Source organism: Lathyrus oleraceus, chromosome 4, assembly GCF_024323335.1.
Source record: "Lathyrus oleraceus cultivar Zhongwan6 chromosome 4, CAAS_Psat_ZW6_1.0, whole genome shotgun sequence".
NCBI classification, from domain to species: Eukaryota; Viridiplantae; Streptophyta; class Magnoliopsida; order Fabales; family Fabaceae; genus Lathyrus; species Lathyrus oleraceus.
In genome coordinates this window covers 433,402,907-433,428,917 of record NC_066582.1, presented here as the reverse complement: position 1 = coordinate 433,428,917, position 26,011 = coordinate 433,402,907, and the positions used below count along the sequence as shown (strand labels likewise).

The 26,011-nt window shown below is 41.6% G+C and overlaps 1 protein-coding gene across 1 annotated transcript; it reads right to left on the bottom strand.

Moving 5' to 3' along the window:
* Positions 1–5,267: 5,267 nt before the first annotated feature.
* On the bottom strand, positions 5,268–5,684 carry LOC127137838 (uncharacterized). The gene has a single exon (XM_051064259.1). It carries the CDS (start codon positions 5,682–5,684, stop codon positions 5,268–5,270), a length of 417 nt encoding a protein of 138 aa, XP_050920216.1.
* Between the last annotated feature and the right edge of the window lie 20,327 nt (positions 5,685–26,011).

Sequence of the window (26,011 nt, the reverse complement as noted above, 5' to 3'; positions counted from 1 at the left end):
TTTGCTACAAGCATGGGGATGGTCAAGACTACCGTCTCTAGCACCGGTCAATAGCAACCCCTTCACTTTTCCATATGCAAAAAAGTAAGTTGTTTAAATTGTTATATCTTTACTTCCTTCCTTACAGTTTATTACCCATAACTAATTTATTTTAACTTTTTGGTGTAGATGGTCGGCACGCGGTATGAATTACAGCAGATGTCCGAGACACTGTATTACTCAATATCGCAACCTGTTGGATCACCTTCGACCGGCAGACGTAAGCAAAATAATTTCATTATTTCTTCATATTATGTTGACTTTTTCTACATTCATTTAAATCCTATCGTCTTTAACATTTCAGTTCATTTGGCGTCCATACCTTAATATGGATCATGAGCATCAGATCAACCCTGAAGACGCAGCCGTATGGACAACATGCACACCGATAATACGGTTCACAACAGTGGAGCTGCACAACACCGACCGTGTGAAGCTGCAGTTTGGTATGGTCCAGAATATCCCAGATCCCCCAGCTAGCCTAGGAGAATGGCATATGCGTAAAGTGAACGACCAATGGAACTACAACCCTTGGCAAACCTTCGCAAGATCAGAGTGTCGCAAGTGGAAGCACCGTCATGACCATGTCTTAACTGACGCAGTCATGCCAAATGAGGTAAAACCAAGTCGTACTTATATGGCTTGGTATAGATCAGTTGGATTTCAATTCATCGCCGATGATATGTACCTCTACGACCCACGCCAGACAAGTTACACACAAGAAGGATCAACATCTAACCCCCAACAACATTCTCAGCCCGGTTACTCACAACCACCTATCCGACAAACTTTCCGTTCCACAAACACACAAACATACAACCAAAACATGCCATTCACCCAACCCCAAAACCAAGAACATCCCCCATACCACCACCAACAAATGGACCATCAACCTTCGACCGAACATCGCTTCGCACCCACACCATCACCCTACCAAAGTCGCCTTACCCAAAACACTAACCGCCCCATCACCTACCGTAGCCAAGAACCCCAAACATCACAATACCAAAACATCCCACAACCATATCTCTTCCAAACACCCCAACAACCTTTCCAACCTTTCCTAGACCCATCATTGTCACCCATGTCCCCCTTCAACTGTCCCGGTCGCCCATCCATGAGTCAACCACACCCCAACTTCTCTGGCATGGATCATGAGCTCAGCTACGCCGGTACACCATCATTGAATACTGAAGACTATGCTGAGTTGGCTGAATACCTCAACGGATCTTCTCCTGTAGGAGGTAATGACGCTCCTGGACCATCAGATGAACAAACACCGGTGCAGAATCGTCAACGTGGGTTAGGGCCAAGGGTTAGGGTAGCTAGGGGATGTGGGACCGGAGGTCGGTTAGGTGATCCCGGTCATCACCATTAGGATTCTTTGTGTAAAATCCAAATTTTATTAATATCAATTCGTATTATGTCAAATTTATCTTTGTGTAAACTCCAAACATTAGGTTTCTTTCATAATTCTAAAATAAACACATATCATAATACAAAAATTTATAGGTCAGAAACCCTAATTCAAGGACTTGTTATTGTTATGTTGAAGGGCTTGAATTTGGTCCCTTTTGGCAAAATTCACATACACATATTTTGACAGAAACCCTAATTTTGGGTCAAGTTCGCAAGGACCTACCTCACTCATTTTTAATTATTTTGAGGTGGGACCAAGTGAATTGGAAACTTTAAGGTGTCTACTTCACTTGTTATGTTGGACAAAAATTCATAACTCTAACACAAACACATGCAATAATACAAAACATTATAGGTCAGATAACAGATAAAATGTCAAAGAGTCCAACTTCAGGTGCCCATACCTTTCTCATAAAAATTGCAAATGATGCAAAACTTTAGTCCAAATTCATTATCTTGAAAAGATCTACAACTTTTATGTTGAAGGTTTTGTCATTTGAGGCTTTTATCATTCAAACTAAAGGGCTTGAAGTTGGTCCCTTTTGGCAAAATTCACATACACTTGTTTTGACATAAACCCTAATTTTGGGTCAAGTTCGCAGGGACCTAACTCACTCATTTTTTATTATTTTGAGGTGGGACCAAGTGCATTGGAAACTTTAAGATGTCTAGTTCAAATGTTATGTTGGACAAAAATTCATATTCCTAAAAGAAACACATGCAATAATACAAAACATTATCGGTCTGATAATAGTTGAAAAACTCAGAAGTCCAACTTCAACTGCCCATAACTTTCTCATAAAAAATCCAAATGATGCAAAATTTATATCCAAATTCATTGTCTTGAAAAGATCTACAACTTTCATGTTGGAAGTGTTTTCATTTGAGGCTTTTTTAAGGGAGGCGCCAATTGGATTGGCGCCCCCTCTTAAAAATTACACATAGGCGCCAATTGGATTGGCTAGGGCAGGTGCCCTAGCCAATCCAATTGGCGCCTCCTTGCAATTTTTAAGAGGGGGCACCAATCCAATTGGCGTCTCCCTCTAAAAGTGGGGTATATTGGGAATTTTTTTGAAAACTGGGTTATTTTTTGGGAATTTCTTCGAAAATGTGGGTTATCTCGGTAAATTTGCCGCAATTTATATACAAAATATTATTAAAAAATGTTAGATAGATAAAAACTTATTAAAAATGTAAAGTGTATATTTATGATATAAGTGTGTTTTTAGTTTTGTGTTTAATTATCAATTTTCATATTAATGTTTGTAATTTTTTTAAAGTAGCTATTTATGTAAAAACGTCTATTTATTTATATGCGAAAAACATTTATTTAAATACTTCAGAGTTTAAAGTGTCACATTTAAAGTGCTTACTAACAATATTTTAATATTTTAATAGGTAAATACAATTATATAAACAACAAACTTCTTTAAACTTTGTAGTACACTCTCCTCCAAATATCTTTCCTTGTTTTAAAGATAAAAACTTTTATATATATATATATATATATATATATATATATATATATATATATATATATATATATATATATATATATATATATATATATATATATAAAGAGAAGTAAAAAGTGGGGTTCTAACCAAAACCCACTTAAACACGATAAAAATCAAAATGGGCTAAACCTAACTTGTCATGATATAAAGAAGAAGTAAGAAAATTTGGAGAAGAATTCCAAATGAGACTAGGGGACGTCCTAGAGGCCTTAGATGCGAGTGTTCGCGCAATGATTACATTCCCTATAGATATGTGAAATTGTATGAAGTGAGTCCATTCGCGCAAGGATGACAAGTTTGGAATTTGTTTCCAACCAAAGATTAGACCAACCAAATTGATAAGCAAATTCGATCACTTTCACTGCACTGAGAAGCTTCGCATGAAGGAAAAAGCTACCCTCAACCAGTTTAGAGAAGTCAATTAAGAATCACCTTTGTCATTACGAAAGAGGCCACCACTAGAAGTCAAAGCATTGGCAAAAGAGTCGTAAGTGTTGCACTTGAGCCAATCCCTAGCCAGAGGGAGCCAAACCACCAACCCAATTTCGGCAACATTAGGAGTATTCAAGTTAACTTTGAATGACTTAGTTATAGTGAAATCGTGAATTGAGGAATTTGCGACTTTCTCAGTGTTGTTGCCAATGATAGAAACCTCATATTGGATCAGGTTCAGAGCATGCTTCCAATGAACTTTGCGATTCTTGAATTGCCTGGAAAACAAAATATTATTGAAGATATAAATAATAGTAACTTGAATAATGACCTTACACTGCTTGCTCCAGTTTTTGTTGCAGATTTACAGTGCTTCAAAAACATCAAAAGGTTGAGAGACTTTGGTCATGGTAAGGAACCAATGCCAATGCGGGGCAAAGGTGCAATGGAAGAACAAGTGAGGGGTAGTTTCTGCATGAAGGTTGCAAAGACTGCAGCAAGGGGGACCGATGCAACCTCTCTTAGTAAGATTATCATCCGTAAAAAGCTTGTTATGACGGATTCTCCAAACGGTGAAGGCTTTAGATTGAGGGATTTCTTGATTCCAAAGATTACTAGGATACTCAAGGGAAGGTCTATTAGGAAAATTATGAGAGTAGGCATCCTATAGAGTTAGGTTTTCATTAATAGAGTGAAAACAAACTCTGTGGTCCTCCCTGAGGTCCAAAGGGATAGAGATCTACTAAACTTTTATTTGAATGAATGGCACTGGCTCAAAAATGTTATTAGGGAGCACCAACCAATTCCCATGATCGATGAAATTAGAGACCAATAAATCAATACTAACCACGAAACCCTGCTACACAAAGTTTATGAGGGGCTCTCCAAGCCAAGGGTCCATCCAGATATAAGTGGATTTCCCATCACCAATGATGATTTTGGAATCATGAGGTATGCCTTGGAACTATTTTTTGATACTACACTAAATAGATATGTGATGAGTAATAAATTTGTATTTCTTCATAACTCTAGCTTTAAGGATCTGAGCCCAAGGCTCCTTAGTATTGATTATGTCCAAACAGGGCTTCTGGTTTGATGCTGCATTGAAAACCAACAAGGATTTGATACCCATGCCTCCCTGGGAAAAAGGAATACGGACTTTGTCCTAAGAGAATGTGACTAACTTCCTCATCAAAATGTTGCCTGACCAAATGAAATTCCTGTAGCACTTTTCAAGCTCCTTAATGAGGGAAACAGGTTAAGCATGAATCAACATAGCATGAACAATGGCCTTAACTAATTGGCCTCTACCAACAAAAGTAAGAAGATAGGACTTCCAGTTTTCCAACTTAGATTTGATTTCATCCATAAGAGACCTAAAGTATATAGCCTTGGGGGAACCTTTGAAAATTGGGACCCCTAGGTAAGAGAAAGGCAGACTACAAATTTTGAAGCCAAACAACATGGAAATATGATGTAGTCTTGAATCAGTTAAAGAGCCAAAAAAAACTGATACTTGGAAGGATTTACAAACTGACTAAAAGCCATTAAATATCTCTGGAACAAATCGATGAGGTCACTAATAGAACTTTTGTTACCTCTGCATAAAATCATTACATCAACTACATAAAGACAGTGGAAAGGGACCACAAAACCTCTAGGACCAGAAATAGTCTTAACTTTTCCTTGCTCCATGGGCATGGTGATACTTTTTCTAATAACTTCCTCATAAATAAATAAATAAAAAAGAAAAGGTGATAGGGGGTCTCCCTGCCTCACACCTCTCTCACAGTTGAAGAAGCCATTAGTGTTGCCATTGAACGATGTAGAGATCATGGAGGATTCAAGAATATTCTTGATCTAATTATTGAACTTTTCATTAAAGCAAAAAGCTTTGAGGACCTGCAACAAGAAGAACCAGTTAAGAGAATGAAAAGCTTTAGTAATGTATACTTTCAAAGCAATATTACCACCAGAAGATTTCTTGTGGAGAAAGTTAATTGGTTCACAGGCTAAACCAATATAATCTCTTATACTTTTTCCTTTAACAAAGTCTTTTTTCTCTTTAGAAATAATACTTGGCATAATTGAAGCCAATATATCAATAAGAACTTTTGAAATTATTTTTAATTTGAAGTTAGCAAGAGCTTTGGGCCTGAATTGATCAATAACATCAGCCTGGGAAGTTTTAGGAATCAAGATAATACTTATGGAAAAAAGAGGCTCTAAATCCATCAAGCCTAAGAGCTCCATATTTTTTAAGACTAAAGACGACATTCTTGATTTCCAAATTTCAAGGAGTCTTGGTAAGCATAGTCTTGATATCATCAATTATCAACCTAGGGATGCAGGAGTTGATAAGCTCATGGTCAAGGTTGGTGGGGTTAGAATAGGAGAAGAGCTTCTTAAAGTAACTAGTAAAATTAACACCAAGGGTTTCCTGGTCAAAAATGAGGTTACCATTACAATTAAGGGCATGAATTAATTTTATTGCATGTTTGATGTTAGCCATCATGTGGAAGAACTTAGTATTTATGTCCCCATCTTACAACCATTTGACATGAGTTTTCTCTTTCCAAAATAAATTCTCAGTATTTAAAGTATTTTCAAGCTGAATCAAGCAACCCCTCTCTCTATTTCTTAGTTCCATATAATAACTATCATTTTGAAGATCCAACTGAACTTTATTCATGGTCACTTGAGACTACTTTACTATGGAATGGACATTGCCCAAAGTGTTGTGATTCCAAATCTTGAGATTTTTCTTCAAGATCTTGAGCTTCTCAGTAAGCACAAACATATGACAACCATAAAAACTTATTTTCCAACTGACTTTGATAACCTCCAAGTAGCTACATATGAAGGAATTTGAAAGAAGAAATTACAGTCTTGTTGGAGGATAAGCTGAACTCAAGAAGAAGAGCATGGTGATCCGATCTAACTTTGGTTAAGAATACACAAGATGTTTTGAAGTAGAGGTCCAACCAATCCATATTACAAATGTCCATATCTAACATTTTAAAGGTATGAGCTTCACCAAGCCTTTCATTTTACTAAGTGAAAGAGGCACCCACTGTAGGGAGGTGGTGTCGCATTACGCGAAAAACCGGCGGGAAAAAGAAAACAACAGAGCCGCCACCGTGCATTATTTATCCCAAAAGAGGGAAAGGAAACGCTCGAAGTAAACCTGGAAAAGACATGGTCTCGCGACCAGAGAGAGATGGGATCGGGAGTCGGTTATGCGAAGGGAAGGTATTAGCACCCCTACGCATCCGTCGTACTCGACGGGATCCACGCACAAAAGAAAGGATAAGGTTGCTAGAAACTGCTCAAATATCACACAAGGCTGGACGGAACACAGAAAGACAAGAGAAACGGGACTCGGCAGGATATCGCATCCTGGGCCTACGTAGTCTGTCAAGCACAGACATCAGAGTCGACGTAGTTCGGGACAGGGGAAAACGTGCTCGCTAGGATGTCGCATCCTATGCATACGTATCTTCTCTGACCGGAGAAGAATCAGAGCACTCGTAGCTCGGCTAACGCACGCCAAACAAAACCACGCGGGAAACCGACTGCCAATCGCTGGACTTACGTCAGACTCTACACAAACAGGAAAACATGGAAACCGAGAGCCAATCGCTGGACTTACATCAGACTCCAAACCAACAAACACACACAGGAAACCGATTGCCAATCGTTGGACTTACGTCAGACTCCAAACACACACAAAGGGTTGAAAAAGACAAAGGGCGCCTGGAGAGATCAACTCATCTCCTGCCTATGTACCTCATCTGGTATGAGGATCAGGGCGACGTAGTTCCCCTACGCAGGGAAAGAATTTCTAACCTATCCAGAGACTGGGAAGTGACAAACTAGCAGGGAGACTGACTCGAGCCTAATAGTTATCATGTAATCCACAATGGTCCTAGGTTGAGGTTTCTATCCTAACTTGCACAGGAAGCAAGCTATCCTATATAGCACAGTCAAACAACACAAGCACAATAAACAATCACACACACTATATGCAATCAATTGGGCTCATACAAGGTTAGGCTGTGAAACACAAGCCAACTGGAATCGGGTGTAGTTAGCTCTTAACCCTAACATTGAGAGGTAGGGTGAAGCAGATGAAATGGGAAGTGAGGGTAAGACCTCACAGCTCTTATCCCTGGCCTGGGAGAGCTTGACTCAAAATAGAAGGTGTGGAAGTTCAGAAAGTAGGAACTCTTCTCCACATATGACTGACACAACAAAGATCTTGGGTTAATATCCACAATGCATCAACACATGGTGTGAGCAAAGTGGATGACACACTGAATAGCAGAAGATGGATTACACATCTCTTTTATCTTCCAATTGCCTCATAAGAGGACTTTTCCTGCTTGGCACAAAGATAAACAAACACAAGCATTGCCTCTTAAGGAGGGCTTCAGAAAGGTGCCTGCCCACATAACAGGACAGGTCTTCCAGACTACATGAAGTCAGAGAGTTATACCTCAGTGGTTAAGCAACCAAGCAAAGCAAAAGCAAGTTCAAAAGAACTCAAAGCAACTTAAGTACCTGAAAAAAATCTAAACCAATCAGTTTACAAGTCAAACAATCAGACAGACAACAGTCAATCACATAATCAGACAGATAAGGCATTAGGCATCAATGTGCAAGGCACAAGCTCAATGGAACTTGTTCTCAAAACCTGCAAAACAACTCAATATTAGCCAACATCAATCAACTAATCAACTCAAATGAGTGAGTAACTCCAATCATGGCAATGTGCTTCTTAACCTGAAATCCACAACCCAAACAGTGAGTCCAAACCACTAGGTCAAAGCCTAGGGTCAAAAGAGGGTCAAACATTCAAAACAGAACATGAAATTTAACATGAATCAAATTCACTCAATCAAGAACACATTCCAAAAGGTCCCATATCAATATCATTAACCAAAAGCATTTCATGAACCAAACATGGCAAGGTATGCAAATTATGACCACATTGTGACATCAGAAGCAATAAATGCACATTAAATCAAAAATGATTCAAATAATCTTGGAAAAATTCATGAGTAAACATGACATACAACATGATCATCACACAAAAAATTAGAAGCATTGGACATCATTAGGCATGGAAATCACATAGCATAAGTCAAGACAAGCACAAGACAAGCACATGTGTGACACCAATTGTCACACCAAGTTAGCATAGGCATAAAACAGGGATGGATTATGGTAAAGACCTCAAACCAAAGCCAAAACAACACTCAACATGTCTAGAAATAGTGTGCAAAATTTCACAAGCATTGGATAAGGAACAAGCATTTCACAATCAAATGAAGTTCAAGGCAATTTGGAAGCTCAAATGTGACCAACCAGAATGAAAAATCTCAATTAAATCAGAAATGATCTCAAAAAAATCCAACAAAAATCATGAGCAATAACAACATCCATAGCATGCATCATACAAAAGATCAAGGCAATGGAGATCATTTGGCATGGAAAACTCATCAATCAAGTTGAACATCACAAGGTGTGACACAAATTGTCACACCTAACTTAACATGATCATAAAACAGCAATGGTAATTGATAAAAATACCAAATCAACACCAAAATGTCAAGCAATGAGTCTAGTTATAGCATGTAAAATTTCATAATCATTGGATCAAAAACCAGCATTTCACAAATGATATAGCATGGCAAGGTCAAGTACGGACACATGTTCAAGTCTCCTAGCACAAAAAATTATCCAGCCATGCACAATTTATGGAAAAATGATAAAAAAAATAATAGACAGAAAATGCAACACAATGCAAAAAATCTCATAATTTTTGGATGATTTTTCAATTATATATGAATTTTGGAAGTGTGAAAAAAATTAAAAAAAAAAGAAGTGGACAATGCATGAACATATGAAGGAATGATAAAACAAGGCAATATGGAAATGTTCTGGCCAAGGATCGAACCAAAGCCACATTCAAACCTACATGCGCGTGCCACACAAAACGCTGGCGTTTTGGCCTACAAACCCTAAGCGCGCGCCACACAAAGATTCAAAAAATCCGCAGGTAACCGTATGCATTTCGCAGGTAATTCCATAAGTGAATCCCCAGCAAAACTGGAAAATTGCATGAACATGAAGAACACGATGAAGATCTTCATCCTATTTTCCAGAATTTCTCAAAACGCTCCAGAAATGCAAATCAAACATATCATTCAACTTATCATGCATCATATAACAAGAATCCATGAATCATTCATCAAAAAAACAACATCAAGCGCATGGATCGAAGGAAACAAAAATTATCATCCAAACTTTAAATGCACGGATCTTCATGGATATAGCATCATTTTTCTTGATTCAAAACGCAGACTCATCACCATTCTAAGATCCACAAGATAGACATAATGATTTGGAGAATTAAGGAGGTCAAAAAACCTACCTCTTGATGAGCAGAAATGAATTCACGCGTTTCCAAGCTTTGCCACGCCTCAAATCTCTTCCAATAAGCTTCTTGAGATGAATGATGATGAATGCAAGGTTCAAGAATACACAAAACCAGCTCAAGCTTCAACTTCCATGGATGCTTCACCTCTTGAACATGAACTCGAATGCAAAGCTTTCCTCTGTTTCCACGTCCAAAAATGCTCAATAATAGCTCAGGATCATGAATGAATCAAGGAAAAGTGCAAGTGTTTGAAGGATTTTGCAAAAAAAGTGAGAGAGAATTTTTGAGATTTTTGTGATTCTAGATCTAGAATTGGTAATTGTGATGAAAACAGTTAGGATTAAGGCTTTATAGTCCATGCTAATCATGTTTAGGCAATGGTTTAAGCAAATGCAAGTGTGATTAGTGAGTTTGTGGTGTAAATGCAAAAAACCAATTTCATGCTCCATGCACCCCATGCACGTGAACAGTGCATGTTCTTGGTTCAAAATGACTTAAAAACCTTCCATGCACATGTTGGAAATGATTTGGTATGCTCATGTTACACAAAAATGAGTTTATGCAATTTTCCACAAAAATCTTCATGATTGAACCAATGCCATGCAAATAAGATTTCATGCCAAATGATGCCATGCTTCAAAAATATATGTTACAAGGATCAATGTGCAAAAAGAGCCACTCAAATTGGAGTTTTGGTTTGAAAGTTATGCTCATTTGAAGATCAAACCACACTTTGCCATGATTGAGCCATATCTCCTTAACCACACATGAGAAATCCATGATCTTAGACTTTTTGGAAATGGGAGAGAAAGATATTCAACTTTCATGTTGGACAAAATTTCATTTGAAGCTTTCTTGATGATGTAATCTTGAGTTTAAGTTGGACCAAAACCTTTCCATTTTTGGAAAATTCAAACTACAGGTCACCTGCTATTTTTGGAAAGTCTTGATCTGACTTCAAATTCTTCAATGTTGATGTTTGAAATGTCAAATGAGACTTGTTTGAACATGAATGAGGCATCACTGACCATCTCCCACCTCCAAATCCACAGTTGAATTGACAGTTGACTTCTGTTGACTTTTTAGGGTTTCAGATGATTTGCACATGGACTGATGAATTCTGAGCCTTCAATTCTTGGCCAAACCACTTCAAAATAATCCTTAGGTCACATGAACTTATTGTGCCAATCCTAGAGCTTTGATTCCATAGAAAATGCACTTGTTGCCTTGCACAGTTGAATCTCCTGACCAGTCTTGCCTGATGACTTGATGGACTATGCAATGAACAATGCAATGTTAATGACCTAAAATGAAAATGTATATACAAAATGGGAGGTGCAAATTTGAGGTGCTACAGCTGCCCCTATTCAATCAACTGGGAACCTGAACGGATGAGAGCAATGACTGTCAGACCTTCAGGGTAAACAGGGATTGAATACCAAAGAACCGTAGAAATTTGCACTCTGCGGGGTATGATACCGGATTTTGCAACAGTAACCAGACAAGACGTTTACCGACGACTCTACTGGGGATTTTTATTTTTATCAAAGGAAAGATACATCCAAACGTCAACGGACGAATGGGAAAAACTCATCGTTTATCGATACCAACGGAGAGGTGACCACTTCACTGGGGAAGGAAAACAAAACTTGCAACCGGAAACCAGATAGGACGTTTACCGACGACTCTACTGGGTATCTCTAGCTGGGGAATGACCAGACATTTACTGATGACTGGGATGAGACTCGATGTTTACCGACATCGAAAGATGATGTTTACCGACATCAAACAAAGACGACCAGATATTTACCGATGGCTGGGGTGAGACTCGATGTTTACCGACATCGAAAGATGATGTTTACCGACATCAAACAAAGACGACCAGACATTTACCTATGACTGGGGTGAGACTCGATGTTTACCGACATCGAAAGATGATGTTTACCGACATCAAACAAAGACGACCAGACATTTACCGATGACTGGGGTGAGACTCGATGTTTACCGACATCGAAAGATGATGTTTACCGACATCGAAAGACGACCAGACATTTACCGATGACTGGGGTGAGATTCGATGTTTACCGACCTCAAACAAAGACGACCAGACATTTACTGATGACTGGGGAAAAAGCTAATCACAATCAAACGTCAACGGACGAACGGGAAAAACTCAATGTTTATCGACACCAACGAGAGATGAACTTACTGGGGAAAAGGCTAATCACAACCAAACGTCAACGGACGATTGGGAAAAACTCAACGTTTATCGACACCAACGGAGAGGTGACACAGACATCAACAGATGACCTGTGGGGAAAGATACAACTATACGTCAACGGAAGAATAGGAAAAACTCAACGCTTATCGACACCAACGGAGAGGTGACTCCTGGGGAAAGGATGTATGTTACGCACATCGAAAGATGATGTTTACCGACATCAATAAAGGAACGACCAGACATTTACCGATGACTGGAATGGGACTCGATGTTTTACCGACACCGAAACAATGGTGTTTACCGACACCAAGGAAAGAACACACACGAGTGCTGACATGACACTTATCGGTATCACAGGAATGACATCTTCAACATGTCAGGGCAAGGCTAAACACTTGTTGGGGATCTCACGGGGAGAGTCAAGCTTTCCTTTCACGGACGGGTGAGGAAATAAACCTCTCTGGGAAATATCAATCCTGAATGCTGTCAGGAGCGACTGTAGCAAACGTGTTGTACAGATGTTGAACAATGATCCGCCTCTGCCGGGGATATGGTCTGATTAAGTTTCAACACATGAATGCATATGTTTAAATTTTTCTATGGCGTAATGCTCCATATTGAATGGAAATGCTACGCGATTTGATGATGCAATGATCACTACATGCAAAATGCAAAATGATGAACTCCTGCTGGGGAGAAAACAGATTAGATACTCCAACTCTGTGGGGATACTCCGTCTGAGGAATGCTCTGCGGGGAGTAGCACTGACTTCTCACTCATGCTGGAGAATAACACTGCTGCTGGGGAAAGGATCCCAATCCACTCGGGGACTCTTCTAGGGAAGCATCCAATGCAACTTTACTGGGGACGACCCATCCAATTCACAGGTAGGATAAACTCTGCTAGAGATAATTGTCACCGAACCTGATCCACTTGAGGAACCTGCTGGGGAAAATCATCAACACAATCCCTCTACTAGGGAGATCGGCTAGGGGAAAACCTTCACAACCCTGATGGGGATAAGCATACACAACCCTGTTGGGGAAAGGCCTACACCACTCTGCTGAGGAAATAATATACCAGGCCACACTGGGGATAGACATCCACAACCCTGCCAGGGACAAACGTTCACGACCACGCTGGGAATAGCAGTACTTCAAACCTGACTGCTGGGGGGATAAAACCGCTCCACTGACACCTTTGCTGGGGATACAACATCCTTCCAACTTGGTGGGGTACTGCCAACTTCAGAATAGCTGGGGACTTAACAATCCTTAGCTCTGCTGGGGATAGAAGGCACTATCCACAGACGTTTCTGCAGGGGATAAGAATAGTTCTGATAGCTTTCAGACTTGCTTGGGGAAACAGCCACTTCCAAGCCTGCTGGGGAATCATCCTCAATCCGGCTGGGGAAATCCTGATCTTGAATATATGCTGGAGAGACAAGTCTCAAACTTGCTTCATCTGCTGGGGAACATCCCCATTCTCTCACACTGCTGAGGAATCAACCGTGGCTTATCTGCTTCAGCCAGGGATCAAAAGGTAACAACCTGCAAAACAGCACGACAAACATGCACCAGGGAATTGCATGGACAAGATGCGCTCAAGTGTCCTCAACATTCAAAATGATTTTCAAATGTTTTTTCTCTCTGCACATTATTGTCTAGCCTTCATGTTTTTATATGCAATGTTTATCAAAAATTCGGACGTTTCTTGCAAACAAAACAGTAAAATAAAAACAAGAGAGCAATTTATCCGAATAACGACTTTTTATTGATTGAAAATGGGCCTGAAAAGGCGAATACATCGGGAAGCAATTCCTAGAAAGAGGTAATTGCGCACAAAAGGAAAAATCTATCCTAATGGCAATGTGAACACGGCATCCACTATTTCCCAATTCTGTTATAACTCAAAGATCATCAGTTTTCCTCCCAACTTCCTTGCTTTTTGAGAAGAATGATTGGACCGATCACATCCTTCAAGATGACAGATGATGAATCGTGATGAAATACAGATAACTCAGACTGTAGTCTTCGCTTTAATCCCTCTTTTGCCTGGATCGCCCTTTCGGGTTTTCGATCCACCGGGATACCCATTTTTGCCTAAGCCGCCCTTGCGGGTTTTCGACTTACCGGGTGTACACATTCTTTTCATTTTTTATCCCTAACTTTTGCCCGAACCTTTTCTTTTCTTTTCTTTCTTTTTTTTGGTTCGCCGGGATGCCCTTTTTGGCCTGGACTCTTTTATTCTTTTTGTCCAGCGGGTCAATTTACGCGAAGTATTTTTTGACTACATCTGAGTTAACAGGGGACGAAAAATCTTCACCATCCATAGTTGTAAGCATCAAGGCTCCACCGGAGAAAACCTTCTTCACAACATATGGACGTTCATAATTAGGAGTCCATTTGCCCCTGTTATCTGTACCGGGAGGAAGGATCCTCTTCACAACTAGATCACCAGTCTGGTAGCTTCGAGGATGCACTTTCTGATCAAAGGCTCTCTTCATCCTTCTCTGATATAACTGCCCATGACATACAGCTGCTAACTGTCTCTCTTCGATAAGGCTCAACTCATTAAACCTTGTTCGAATCCACTCGACTTCGTCAAGCTTGACATCCAACAAGACTCTCAGAGAAGGAATCTCCACTTCGACAGGTAGGACAGCTTCCATACCATACACAAGGGAGTAAGGGGTTGCCCCGGTCGACGTACGTACTGAAGTACGGTACCCATGCAAAGCGAAAGGCAGCATCTCATGCCAATCCTTGTACGTCACGACCATCTTCTGCACAATCTTCTTAATATTCTTGTTTGCCGCCTCTACAACACCATTCATCTTCGGTCTGTAAGGAGAAGAATTGTGATGTTCAATCTTGAAATCTCTACAAAGCTCTTTCATCATCTTGTTATTGAGATTCGAACCATTGTCAGTAATGATCCTCTCAGGAACTCCGTAGCGACAGATGATTTCCTTCTTGATGAATCGGGCAACCACTTGTTTGGTGACATTAGCATAAGAAGCTGCTTCCACCCACTTGGTGAAGTAATCAATCGCAACCAGGATGAAGCGATGTCCATTAGAAGCAGTGGGCTCAATCTTCCCAATCATATCAATGCCCCACATGGCGAACGGCCAAGACGAATTCATGACATTTAGAGGGCTTGGTGGTACATGCACCTTATCAGCATAGATTTGACACTTATGGCACTTCCGAGCGTACTTGAAACAATCGGATTCCATAGTCATCCAGTAATAACCGGCTCTCAACAATTTCTTGGACATTGCATGACCACCAGCATGGGTACCAAAATATCCTTCATGCACCTCTTGCATCAACATGTCTGCTTCGTGTCTATCCACGCATCTGAGCAGAACCATATCAAAGTTCCTCTTATACAGCACATCATCCTGATTCAAATAAAAGCTTCCAGCTAGCCTTCTCAGGGTTTTTTTGTCATTCTTTGACGCACCTTCAGGATACTCCTGGCTCTTGAGGAAGTTCTTGATATCATAGTACCACGGTTTCTCATCAACAACAGACTCGGCTGCAAACACATACGCAGGCCTCTCGAGTCGGTTCACCGCAACATGTGGCACATGATTCCACCAATGAACTTTGATCATAGAAGACAAAGTAGCCAAGGCATCAGCCATCTGATTTTCATCCCGGGGGACATGATACAGCTTCACCTTCTTGAAGAACGTCAGTATTCTTCTGGTGTAATCTTTGTAAGGAATCAAATGCGGCTGACTAGTATTCCAATCTCCATTGACCTGATTGATCACTAGAGCAGAATCTCCATAAATGTCAAGAGTCTTGATCCTCAGATCGATGGCTTCTTCTATCCCCATTATGCAAGCTTAATACTCGGCCTCGTTGTTGGTCACGTCAAAAGTCAGCCTGGCAGAAAAAGGTATATGAGCACCTTTTGGATTGATAAGCACTGCCCCAACACCATTACCGTTCACATTCACAGCCCCATCAAACATCAATGTCCACTTGTCATCAGGATCCGGTCCTTCCTCGATAAGAGGCTCTTCACAATCTTTCATCTTAAGATACATGATGTCTTCATCAGGGAATTCAAACATCATCGGCTGATAATCATCAATCGGTTGCTTGGCAAGGTAGTCTGACATAATACTACCTTTGATGGCCTTCTGCGACGTGTACTGAATATCGTACTCAGTTAGAATCATCTGCCAACGGGCAACACGTCCGGTGAGAGCCGGCTTCTCAAAGATGTATTTTACTGGATCCATCTTAGAAATCAATAAGGTAGTATGGTTCAACATATACTGCCTCAGTCGGCGAGCAGCCCAGGCCAAAGCACAACAAGTTTTCTCAAGCTGTGAATATTTGATTTCACAGTCGGTAAACTTTTTGCTAAGGTAGTATATGGCATGCTCTTTTCGACCAGACTCGTCATGCTGTCCCAATACACACCCCATCGAGTTCTCAATCACTGATAGGTACATTATCAGAGGTCTCTCAGGAACTGGAGGTATGAGGATTGGAGGTTTCTGTAAATACTCTTTTATCTTGTCAAAAGCTTTCTGACAATCATCGTTCCACCTAATTGCTTGATTCTTTCTTAGCAATTTGAATATTGGTTCACACGTGGCAGTTAGGTGAGATACAAACCTTGCAATGTAGTTCAATCTCCCTAAAAACCCACGAACCTGCTTTTCAGTTTTCGGTTCAGGCATCTCTTGAATAGCTTTGACTTTCGCTGGATCAACCTCAATCCCTTTTTCACTGACAATGAAGCCTAACAGCTTCCCAGATCTCACACCAAACGTACACTTGTTCGGATTCAGCCTCAGTTTGAATTTTCTCAATCGGTCAAACAATTTCTGCAAATTTAACAGGTGCTCCTCTTCTGTCTGCGACTTCGCAATCATATCATCCACGTACACTTCAATCTCTTTGTGCATCATGTCATGAAAGAGAGTCGTCATAGCCCTCTGATAGGTAGCACCGGCATTCTTCAGCCCAAATGGCATCACCTTATAGCAAAACGTGCCCCAAGGTGTAATGAATGTCGTCTTTTCCATGTCTTCTGGCGCCATCTTGATCTGATTATAGCCAGAGAAACCGTCCATGAAAGAGAAAACCGAGGATTGAGCCGTATTATCAACCAATACATCAATGTGAGGTAATGGGAAATCATCTTTCGGACTCGCTCTGTTCAAATCCCGGTAATCGACACACATTCTAACTTTGCCATCCTTCTTCGGTACGGGAACTATGTTGGCCACCCACGGGGGATAAGTAGTCACTGACAAGAAACCCGCGTCGAATTGCTTCTGAACTTCTTCCTTGATTTTAACAGCCATATCAGGACTCGTTCTGCGAAGCTTCTGCTTGACTGAAGGACACTCTTCTCTGAGAGGTAATCTATGCACCACAATATCGGTATCCAACCCATGCATATCTTGATACAACCAGGCGAATATCTCCACATATTCTCTCAATCAACCTGCTCTTGACGTCTTCCTTCAAAGCAGCCCCGATCTTAATATCTTTTCTGGCGTCCTCAGTACCAAGATTAACAATCTCCAACTCCTCCTGATGAGGTTGGATGACCCTTTCCTCCTGCTTCAACAATCTGACCAATTCTTTAGGGAGTTCACAGTCTTCCTCACTCTCCTTTTCATCTTGGTAGATGGGATTATTGAAATCATACTGAGCCATAACAGAATTGTTCATAGTGGATTCCGTGAGATCACTTCTGCATGTTTAATGCTTTGTTTTAGAAAAAAGAGTTCAAGAAAGTCACAAAAAACAAAAACATTGCCATTTTTATTTTTGAAAAATGAAAAACAAAAATAGAAAGACAGGGATCACAAAATTGTTTGCAAAACGTCCTTTATTAATGATATCACTGAAAAACATGATGAGGCCCTACAATGAACCACTACGCCTTGGGTAGAACGTAGGGTTTTGTGCAAAATGAAAAACAAAAGAAAATTACTCTGTTTGAAGAGTAACTTAGACCACATCTTCAGCCGTCCAGTTGTTGATCGACTCCCCTGGTGCACACAGGCGAACCCAGTTGTCCAGATCACAATCACTGTCATCGTCTTCACCACCGATTGCAAATACATCACCGTGATTCATCAGCCCGGCGCTGGTAAAGGTACTCGGACCTGTCTGCACACCCTGCTCCGCCTGCAGAGGTTGATAACCAATTCCGAACTTATCTTCTTTGACGGGAAAATCCACCATCTTGCCCCAGCCTTCTGAATTGCCAGAGTTGACAACTTCCACTGCCTGCTTGTACGATGCAATTGAGGCACTTGGCTTCTTCTGCTCAGCAAAAGCCACCCTCTCAAGAGCAACAGTCTCGAACGCCTGGCATAAAGTTTCATGGATATCACCATCCACCTCTACATACTTGAAAGAGGATAGGTGACTCATCAGAATGTCTTCTTCACCACACACAGTCACAATCTGACCGTTCCAGACATACTTCAACTTCTAGTGGAGAGTTGACGAAACTGCCCCAGCTGCATGAATCCAAGGACGCCCCAACAAACAACTATAGGCGGGCTGGATATCCATCACATAGAAGATAATATCGAACACCTCCGGACCAATCTTTACCGGCAACGTGACTTCACCAAAAACAGACCGTTTGGATCCATCAAATGCACGCACAATCAGATCACTCGGAGTGAGCACAACCCCTTCAACATCAATCTTACCCAGAATCTTCTTAGGCAACACATTCAACGACGAGCCAGTGTCTACCAACACATGTGACAACACTGCACCCTTGCACTCTATAGTGATGTGCAGGGCCTTGTTATGGTTACGTCCTTCAGGTGTCAAGTCCAAATCTGTGAATCCCACACCATGCATGGTACTCACATTAGCAATCACACCCTCCAACTGGTTGACAGATATTTCTTGAGGCACGTAAGCCAAATTCAGCATCTTCAACAAGGCATTACGGTGCGCCTCAGAGCACAGAAGCAATGAGAGGATAGAAATCTTGGACGGAGTCTGATTCAGCTGATCTACAATCTTGTAGTCACTCTTCTTGATAATTTTCATGAACTCCTCCACATCCTTCTCAAACGAACCCTCAGGCGCCTCCTTCTGAGCAGGTTCTTCATCAACCACAGCCTGTTTACCTTTGGCCTTGGCGAGAGCCTCGGCATTGTTATCCCTCAAAGGTTATGGAGCAAACAGACGTCCACTTCTGGTGAAACCTCCGGGTCCCCCAACATTGTCCACAACTGGACTTGCAATCACAAGAGTCCTACTAGGCACACCAATAGTCACAGGAGACTGATTCACTGGCCTAACCTGACTCTCAGCCCTTCGGTTGCTGCGATAAGCATTGTCATATTTCCATGGCACAGCCCTACTATTTTCAACAACCCTTCTGCCCGAAGCAACAATTGTAGTTGGAGTACTGACGGTTACAGGAGAAGAAATGGTAACAGGAGTACCACTAGTTGTAGGCGCATTACCAGTCCTCTGGCCACGTCCCCTGGACGGTTTGAAGTAAATGGTGATGGTTGACACCACCCCACGATCTCTAACAGCCCGACTGAACTGTAAACAGCCCTCATCAATCAGATTCTGAATACCAGCCTTCAACTGTATGCAACCATTTTCTGATTCAGCACATTCTGCATAGCCCTCACAACAGCCCGGGAATACTCCCCCATTCAACAAATGATCTTTCACAACAAACAATGGAGTCTGAATCTCCTCCACACTGACCACCAAGTCTTCAGCTTCTCCCCCTTCAACATTGTTCACTCTGTGTGCACCATGCGGAGGCATAGGGTTGTTCACAACATTCGGCACAGGAGCAAAATTGATAGTTTTAGCGTCAATTAAGTCCTGGACCTTATGATGAAAAGCCCGGCAGTTCTCAATATGGTGCCCCGGTGCACCAGAGTGGAAATCACAACGCACGTTGGCATCATACCCAGGTGGTATTTTTGTCAGCGGAGCCATGGTACGCAATTCCACGAATCCTAATCTGAGCAACTCAGGCAGCAACTCAGCATAGGTCATCGGTAACGGGTCAAAACGTCGATCAGGAATCCTTTGTCTAGGCTGATACGGACGTTGCTGTTGTTGTTGTTGTGGTGGTGGTGGTTGTTGAACCCTTTGTTGTTGCTGTTGACGAGGTTGAGGTGCCGGAATGGTTACAGCAGCAACCTGGCGATACTGATTTCTGTTTGTGCTCCTTCGATGTTGCACAACATTGGTTTCCCCCTCTCTCCTGCGAGGTGCCCCAGCAAATGGTTTCTTGGAAGACGAGGAACCCACATCCTGAATCTTTCCAGCTTTGATCATGCTTTCTGTCCTCTCCCCACATATCACAACATCCGAGAAACTACCGAATGGGTAACTTCCCATCCGGTCCATGAATACTCCCTGTAAGGTACCGATAAACATGTCAGTCAACTCCCTCTCCAGCATAGGGGGTTATACTCGTGCAGCCAACTCACGCCACCTCTGGGCGTACTCCTTGAAGCTCTCGCCAGATTTTTGACAAAGACTCTGCAACTGAGTCCGGCTCGGCGCCATGTCCATGTTATGTTTGTACTGCCTCAAGAAGGCCTCCCCCAAATCTCTCCAATTTCGGATAGAGTCTCTCTTAAGCTCCATGTACCAATCCAAGGAAGCCCCAGACAAGCTATCCTGGAAGAAATACATCCACATTTTCTCGTCATCTGTGTAAGCAGAGATTTTCCGGTAATACGCCTGCACATGGGTGCGAGGACAAGAAGTACCGTTGTACTTATCAAATGAGGGCGCTTTGAATTTGTAGGGAATCCTCAAACCTTCCACCAAACCCATATTTGTAACATCAAAACCCAGGGAGTTCTGACATTCCATAGCTCGGATTTTCTCAGCAAGGGCATCAACTTTCCGATCCCTCTCTTCAACCCTCACTACATCATCGTCTTCACTGAGGAGTGTGAACATATCCTCCTGCCTGTCAACAAGCGGAGCAGGATGACGAATCGGAGCCCGGGTAGTTCTGGCATTAACAGTCTCTGCAGCAAGAGGCTGTTCGTTGATTCTGATACCCCTCAATTCCTCCCCTACAGCGTAGTCATTGGCGGGAGCAGCAGCAACAACATTCTCATGAACCGGGACACCCACTGGTGAAGCACGGTTGGACGGCGGAATCACGGCTTCCTGTCTCTGGGCTAAGGCACGCAGCTCCTCTTGCCCCTGAACGACCCCTTGCATCATTGTCATGAATTAGGCCATGTTAGCCCTCATCTCGGCCAATTCTGCTTGAACCTGGTCCATGTTCCTCTGTTGATTTAATCTGGTTGAGTAACGGTGCGGTCGTTGATCAGCTATCCTGCCTGACACAGGAACCAGAGTGAGAAGTCTCGATCAAGAACACCTGTAATGCAAGAATGATATGTGTATGATGCGTGTGATGCGTATGCAGGTTAACTTTTCTTTTTCTATGCATTATTATTATTTTTTTGAAAATAAACATGCTATGATGCAAATGATGGAGCCATGACTGGTCGGCTAAGTATCACGCGGCACGGGATCAAAGCTTCGGCCTGAATTCGGAACCGCAAAGTCATCTGAGACCCAAAATCATCTGAGCAAGTACCCTCAAATTCAGCCCAGGGATCCGAAATAAACGGAACCCTCTGATCAATACCAGGGTCAAACCTCCGGCGTCCAGAAATAAAGATCCATAAATCCGGCTTAAGGTCACCAACACAACATCACTGGCAGAAACCTGTACTTGCAAGAATCAAACCCTCCCCTCACAGGTGAATTCTAACAAGGTCATCCTAAGGCGGACAATGGTCTCGACAATCGGGCAAAGATACTCAACGGGTTTGCCCTTTCGGGTGTGCCGTCGTAGCTCTCTTAAGATCGTCTAAACCAAAGATCCGGGAAAGCATGGTCACCGAAGTCAACAGCCCTAAAGAGATAACCCAACCAAAGTGGAATACCCCACTAAGGAAGAGCTCACTCAGAAGAACCTCGTCCGGCTTGTGGTATGTCACGTCGCAACAACATGCTGATCCAACATGTGAGGAAACGTGAGACCACACTAATCCTAGGTGTATACTCGGGCTTGGGTTTTAGCCCCACTCAGAACACCCACCCCAAATCAGAGAAACCACCTGTACAGAAGACAGCACAATGATAGTATGATGCATGCAAACATTTATGCAAATAATCACAGTACAATAATCATAAATGCAATAAATAGAACAGCAAAAGCAACCTAAACCCTATCCTAGAGAGCGCTAGGAGAGACTCGTTTAGGGAAGATGGACCAGCAAGAGGTCAACTTATTTTTTATCCCCAGCAGAGTCGCCAGCTGTCGCATTACGCGAAAAACCGGCGGGAAAAAGAAAACAACAGAGCCGCCACCGTGCGTTATTTATCCCAAAAGAGGGAAAGGAAACGCTCGAAGTAAACCTGGAAAAGACATGGTCTCGCGACCAGAGAGAGATGGGATCGGGAGTCGGTTATGCGAAGGGAAGGTATTAGCACCCCTACGCATCCGTCGTACTCGACGGGATCCACGCACAAAAGAAAGGATAAGGTTGCTAGAAACTGCTCAAACATCACACAAGGCTGGACGGAACACAGAAAGACAAGAGAAACGGGACTCGGCAGGATATCGCATCCTGGGCCTACATAGTCTGTCAAGCACAGACATCAGAGTCGACGTAGTTCGGGACAGGGGAAAACGTGCTCGCTAGGATGTCGCATCCTATGCATACGTATCTTCTCTGACCGGAGAAGAATCAGAGTACTCGTAGCTCGGCTAACGCACGCCAAACAAAACCATGCGGGAAACCGACTGCCAATCGCTGGACTTACGTCAGACTCTACACAAACAGGAAAACATGGAAACCGAGAGCCAATCGCTGGACTTACATCAGACTCCAAACCAACAAACACACACAGGAAACCGATTGCCAATCGTTGGACTTACGTCAGACTCCAAACATACACAAAGGGTTGAAAAAGACAAAGGGCGCCCGGAGAGATCAACTCATCTCCTGCCTACGTACCTCATCTGGTATGAGGATCAGGGCGACGTAGTTCCCCTACGCAGGGAAAGAATTTCTAACCTATCCAGAGACTGGGAAGTGACAAACTAGCAGGGAGACTGACTCGAGCCTAATAGTTATCATGTAATCCACAATGGTCCTAGGTTGAGGTTTCTATCCTAGCTTGCACAGGAAGCAAGCTATCCTAGACAGCACAGTCAAACAACACAAGCACAATAAACAATCACACACACTATATGCAATCAATTGGGCTCATAAAAGGTTAGGCTGTGAAACACAAGCCAACTGGAATCGGGTGTAGTTAGCTCTTAACCCTAACATTGAGAGTTAGGGTGAAACAGATGAAATGGGAAGTGAGGGTAAGACCTCACAGCTCTTATCCCTGGTCTGGGAGAGCTTGACTCAAAATAGAAGGTGTGGGAGTTCAGAAAGTAGGAACTCTTCTTCACATATGACTGACACAACAAAGATCTTGGGTTAATATCCACAATGCATCAACACATGGTGTGAGCAAAGTGGATGACACACTGAATAGCAGGAGATGGATTACACATCTCTTTTATCTTCCAATTGCCTCATAAGAGGACTTTTCCTGCTTGGCACAAAGATAAACAAACACAAGCATTGCCTCTTAAGGAGGGCTTCAGACAGGTGCCTGCCCACATAACAGGACAGGTCTTCCAGACTACATGAAGTCAGAGAGTTATACCTCAGTGGTTAAGCAACCAAGCAAAGCAAAAGCAAGTTCAAAAGAACTCAAAGCAACTTAAGTACCTGAAAAAAATCTAAACCAATCAGTTTACAAGTCAAACAATCAGACAGACAACAGTCAATCACATAATCAGACAGATAAGGCATTAGGAATCAATGTGCAAGGCACAAGCTCAATGGAACTTGTTCTCAAAACCTGCAAAACAACTCAATATTAGCCAACATCAATCAACTAATCAACTCAAATGAGTGAGTAACTCCAATCATGGCAATGTGCTTCTTAACCTGAAATCCACAACCCAAACAGTGAGTCCAAACCACTAGGTCAAAGCCTAGGGTCAAAAGAGGGTCAAACATTCAAAACAGAACATGAAATTTAACATGAATCAAATTCACTCAATCAAGAACACATTCCAAAAGGTCCCATATCAATATCATTAACCAAAAGCATTTCATGAACCAAACATGGCAAGGTATGCAAATTATGACCACATTGTGACATCAGAAGCAATAAATGCACATTAAATCAAAAATGATTCAAATAATCTTGGAAAAATTCATGAGTAAACATGACATACAACATGATCATCACACAAAAAATTAGAAGCATTGGACATCATTAGGCATGGAAATCACATAGCATAAGTCAAGACAAGCACAAGACAAGCACATGTGTGACACCAATTGTCACACCAAGTTAGCATAGGCATAAAACAGGGATGGATTATGGTAAAGACCTCAAACCAAAGCCAAAACAACACTCAACATGTCTAGAAATAGTGTGCAAAATTTCACAAGCATTGGATAAGGAACAAGCATTTCACAATCAAATGAAGTTCAAGGCAATTTGGAAGCTCAAATGTGACCAACCAGAATGAAAAATCTCAATTAAATCAGAAATGATCTCAAAAAAATCCAACAAAAATCATGAGCAATAACAACATCCATAGCATGCATCATACAAAAGATCAAGGCAATGGAGATCATTTGGCATGGCAAACTCATCAATCAAGTTGAACATCACAAGGTGTGACACAAATTGTCACACCTAACTTAACATGATCATAAAACAGCAATGGTAATTGATAAAAATACCAAATCAACACCAAAATATCAAGCAATGAGTCTAGTTATAGCATGTAAAATTTCATAATCATTGGATCAAAAACCAGCATTTCACAAATGATATAGCATGGCAAGGTCAAGTACGGACACATGTTCAAGTCTCCTAGCACAAAAAATTATCCAGCCATGCACAATTTATGGAAAAATGATAAAAAAAATAATAGACAGAAAATGCAACACAATGCAAAAAATCTCATAATTTTTGGATGATTTTTCAATTATATATGAATTTTGGAAGTGTGAAAAAAATTAAAAAAAAAAAGAAGTGGACAATGCATGAACATATGAAGGAATGATAAAACAAGGCAATATGGAAATGTTCTGGCCAAGGATCGAACCAAAGCCACATTCAAACCTACATGCGCGTGCCACACAAAACGCTGGCGTTTTGGCCTACAAACCCTAAGCGCGCGCCACACAAAGATTCAAAAAATCCGCAGGTAACCGTATGCATTTCGCAGGTAATTCCATAAGTGAATCCCCAGCAAAACTGGAAAATTGCATGAACATGAAGAACACGATGAAGATCTTCATCCTATTTTCCAGAATTTCTCAAAACGCTCCAGAAATGCAAATCAAACATATCATTCAACTTATCATGCATCATATAACAAGAATCTATGAATCATTCATCAAAAAAACAACATCAAGCGCATGGATCGAAGGAAACAAAAATTATCATCCAAACTTTAAATGCACGGATCTTCATGGATATAGCATCATTTTTCTTGATTCAAAACGCAGATTCATCACCATTCTAAGATCCACAAGATAGACATAATGATTTGGAGAATTAAGGAGGTCAAAAAACCTACCTCTTGATGAGCAGAAATGAATTCACGCGTTTCCAAGCTTTGCCACGCCTCAAATCTCTTCCAATAAGCTTCTTGAGATGAATGATGATGAATGCAAGGTTCAAGAATACACAAAACCAGCTCAAACTTCAACTTCCATGGATGCTTCACCTCTTGAACATGAACTCGAATGCAAAGCTTTCCTCTGTTTCCACGTCCAAAAATGCTCAATAATAGCTCAGGATCATGAATGAATCAAGG

What these genes read in the sequence shown, in the direction of transcription:
- LOC127137838 (XM_051064259.1), bottom strand. Translation starts at nt 5,684, where the DNA reads ATGTCGTCTTTAGTCTTAAAAAATATGGAGCTCTTAGGCTTGATGGAT.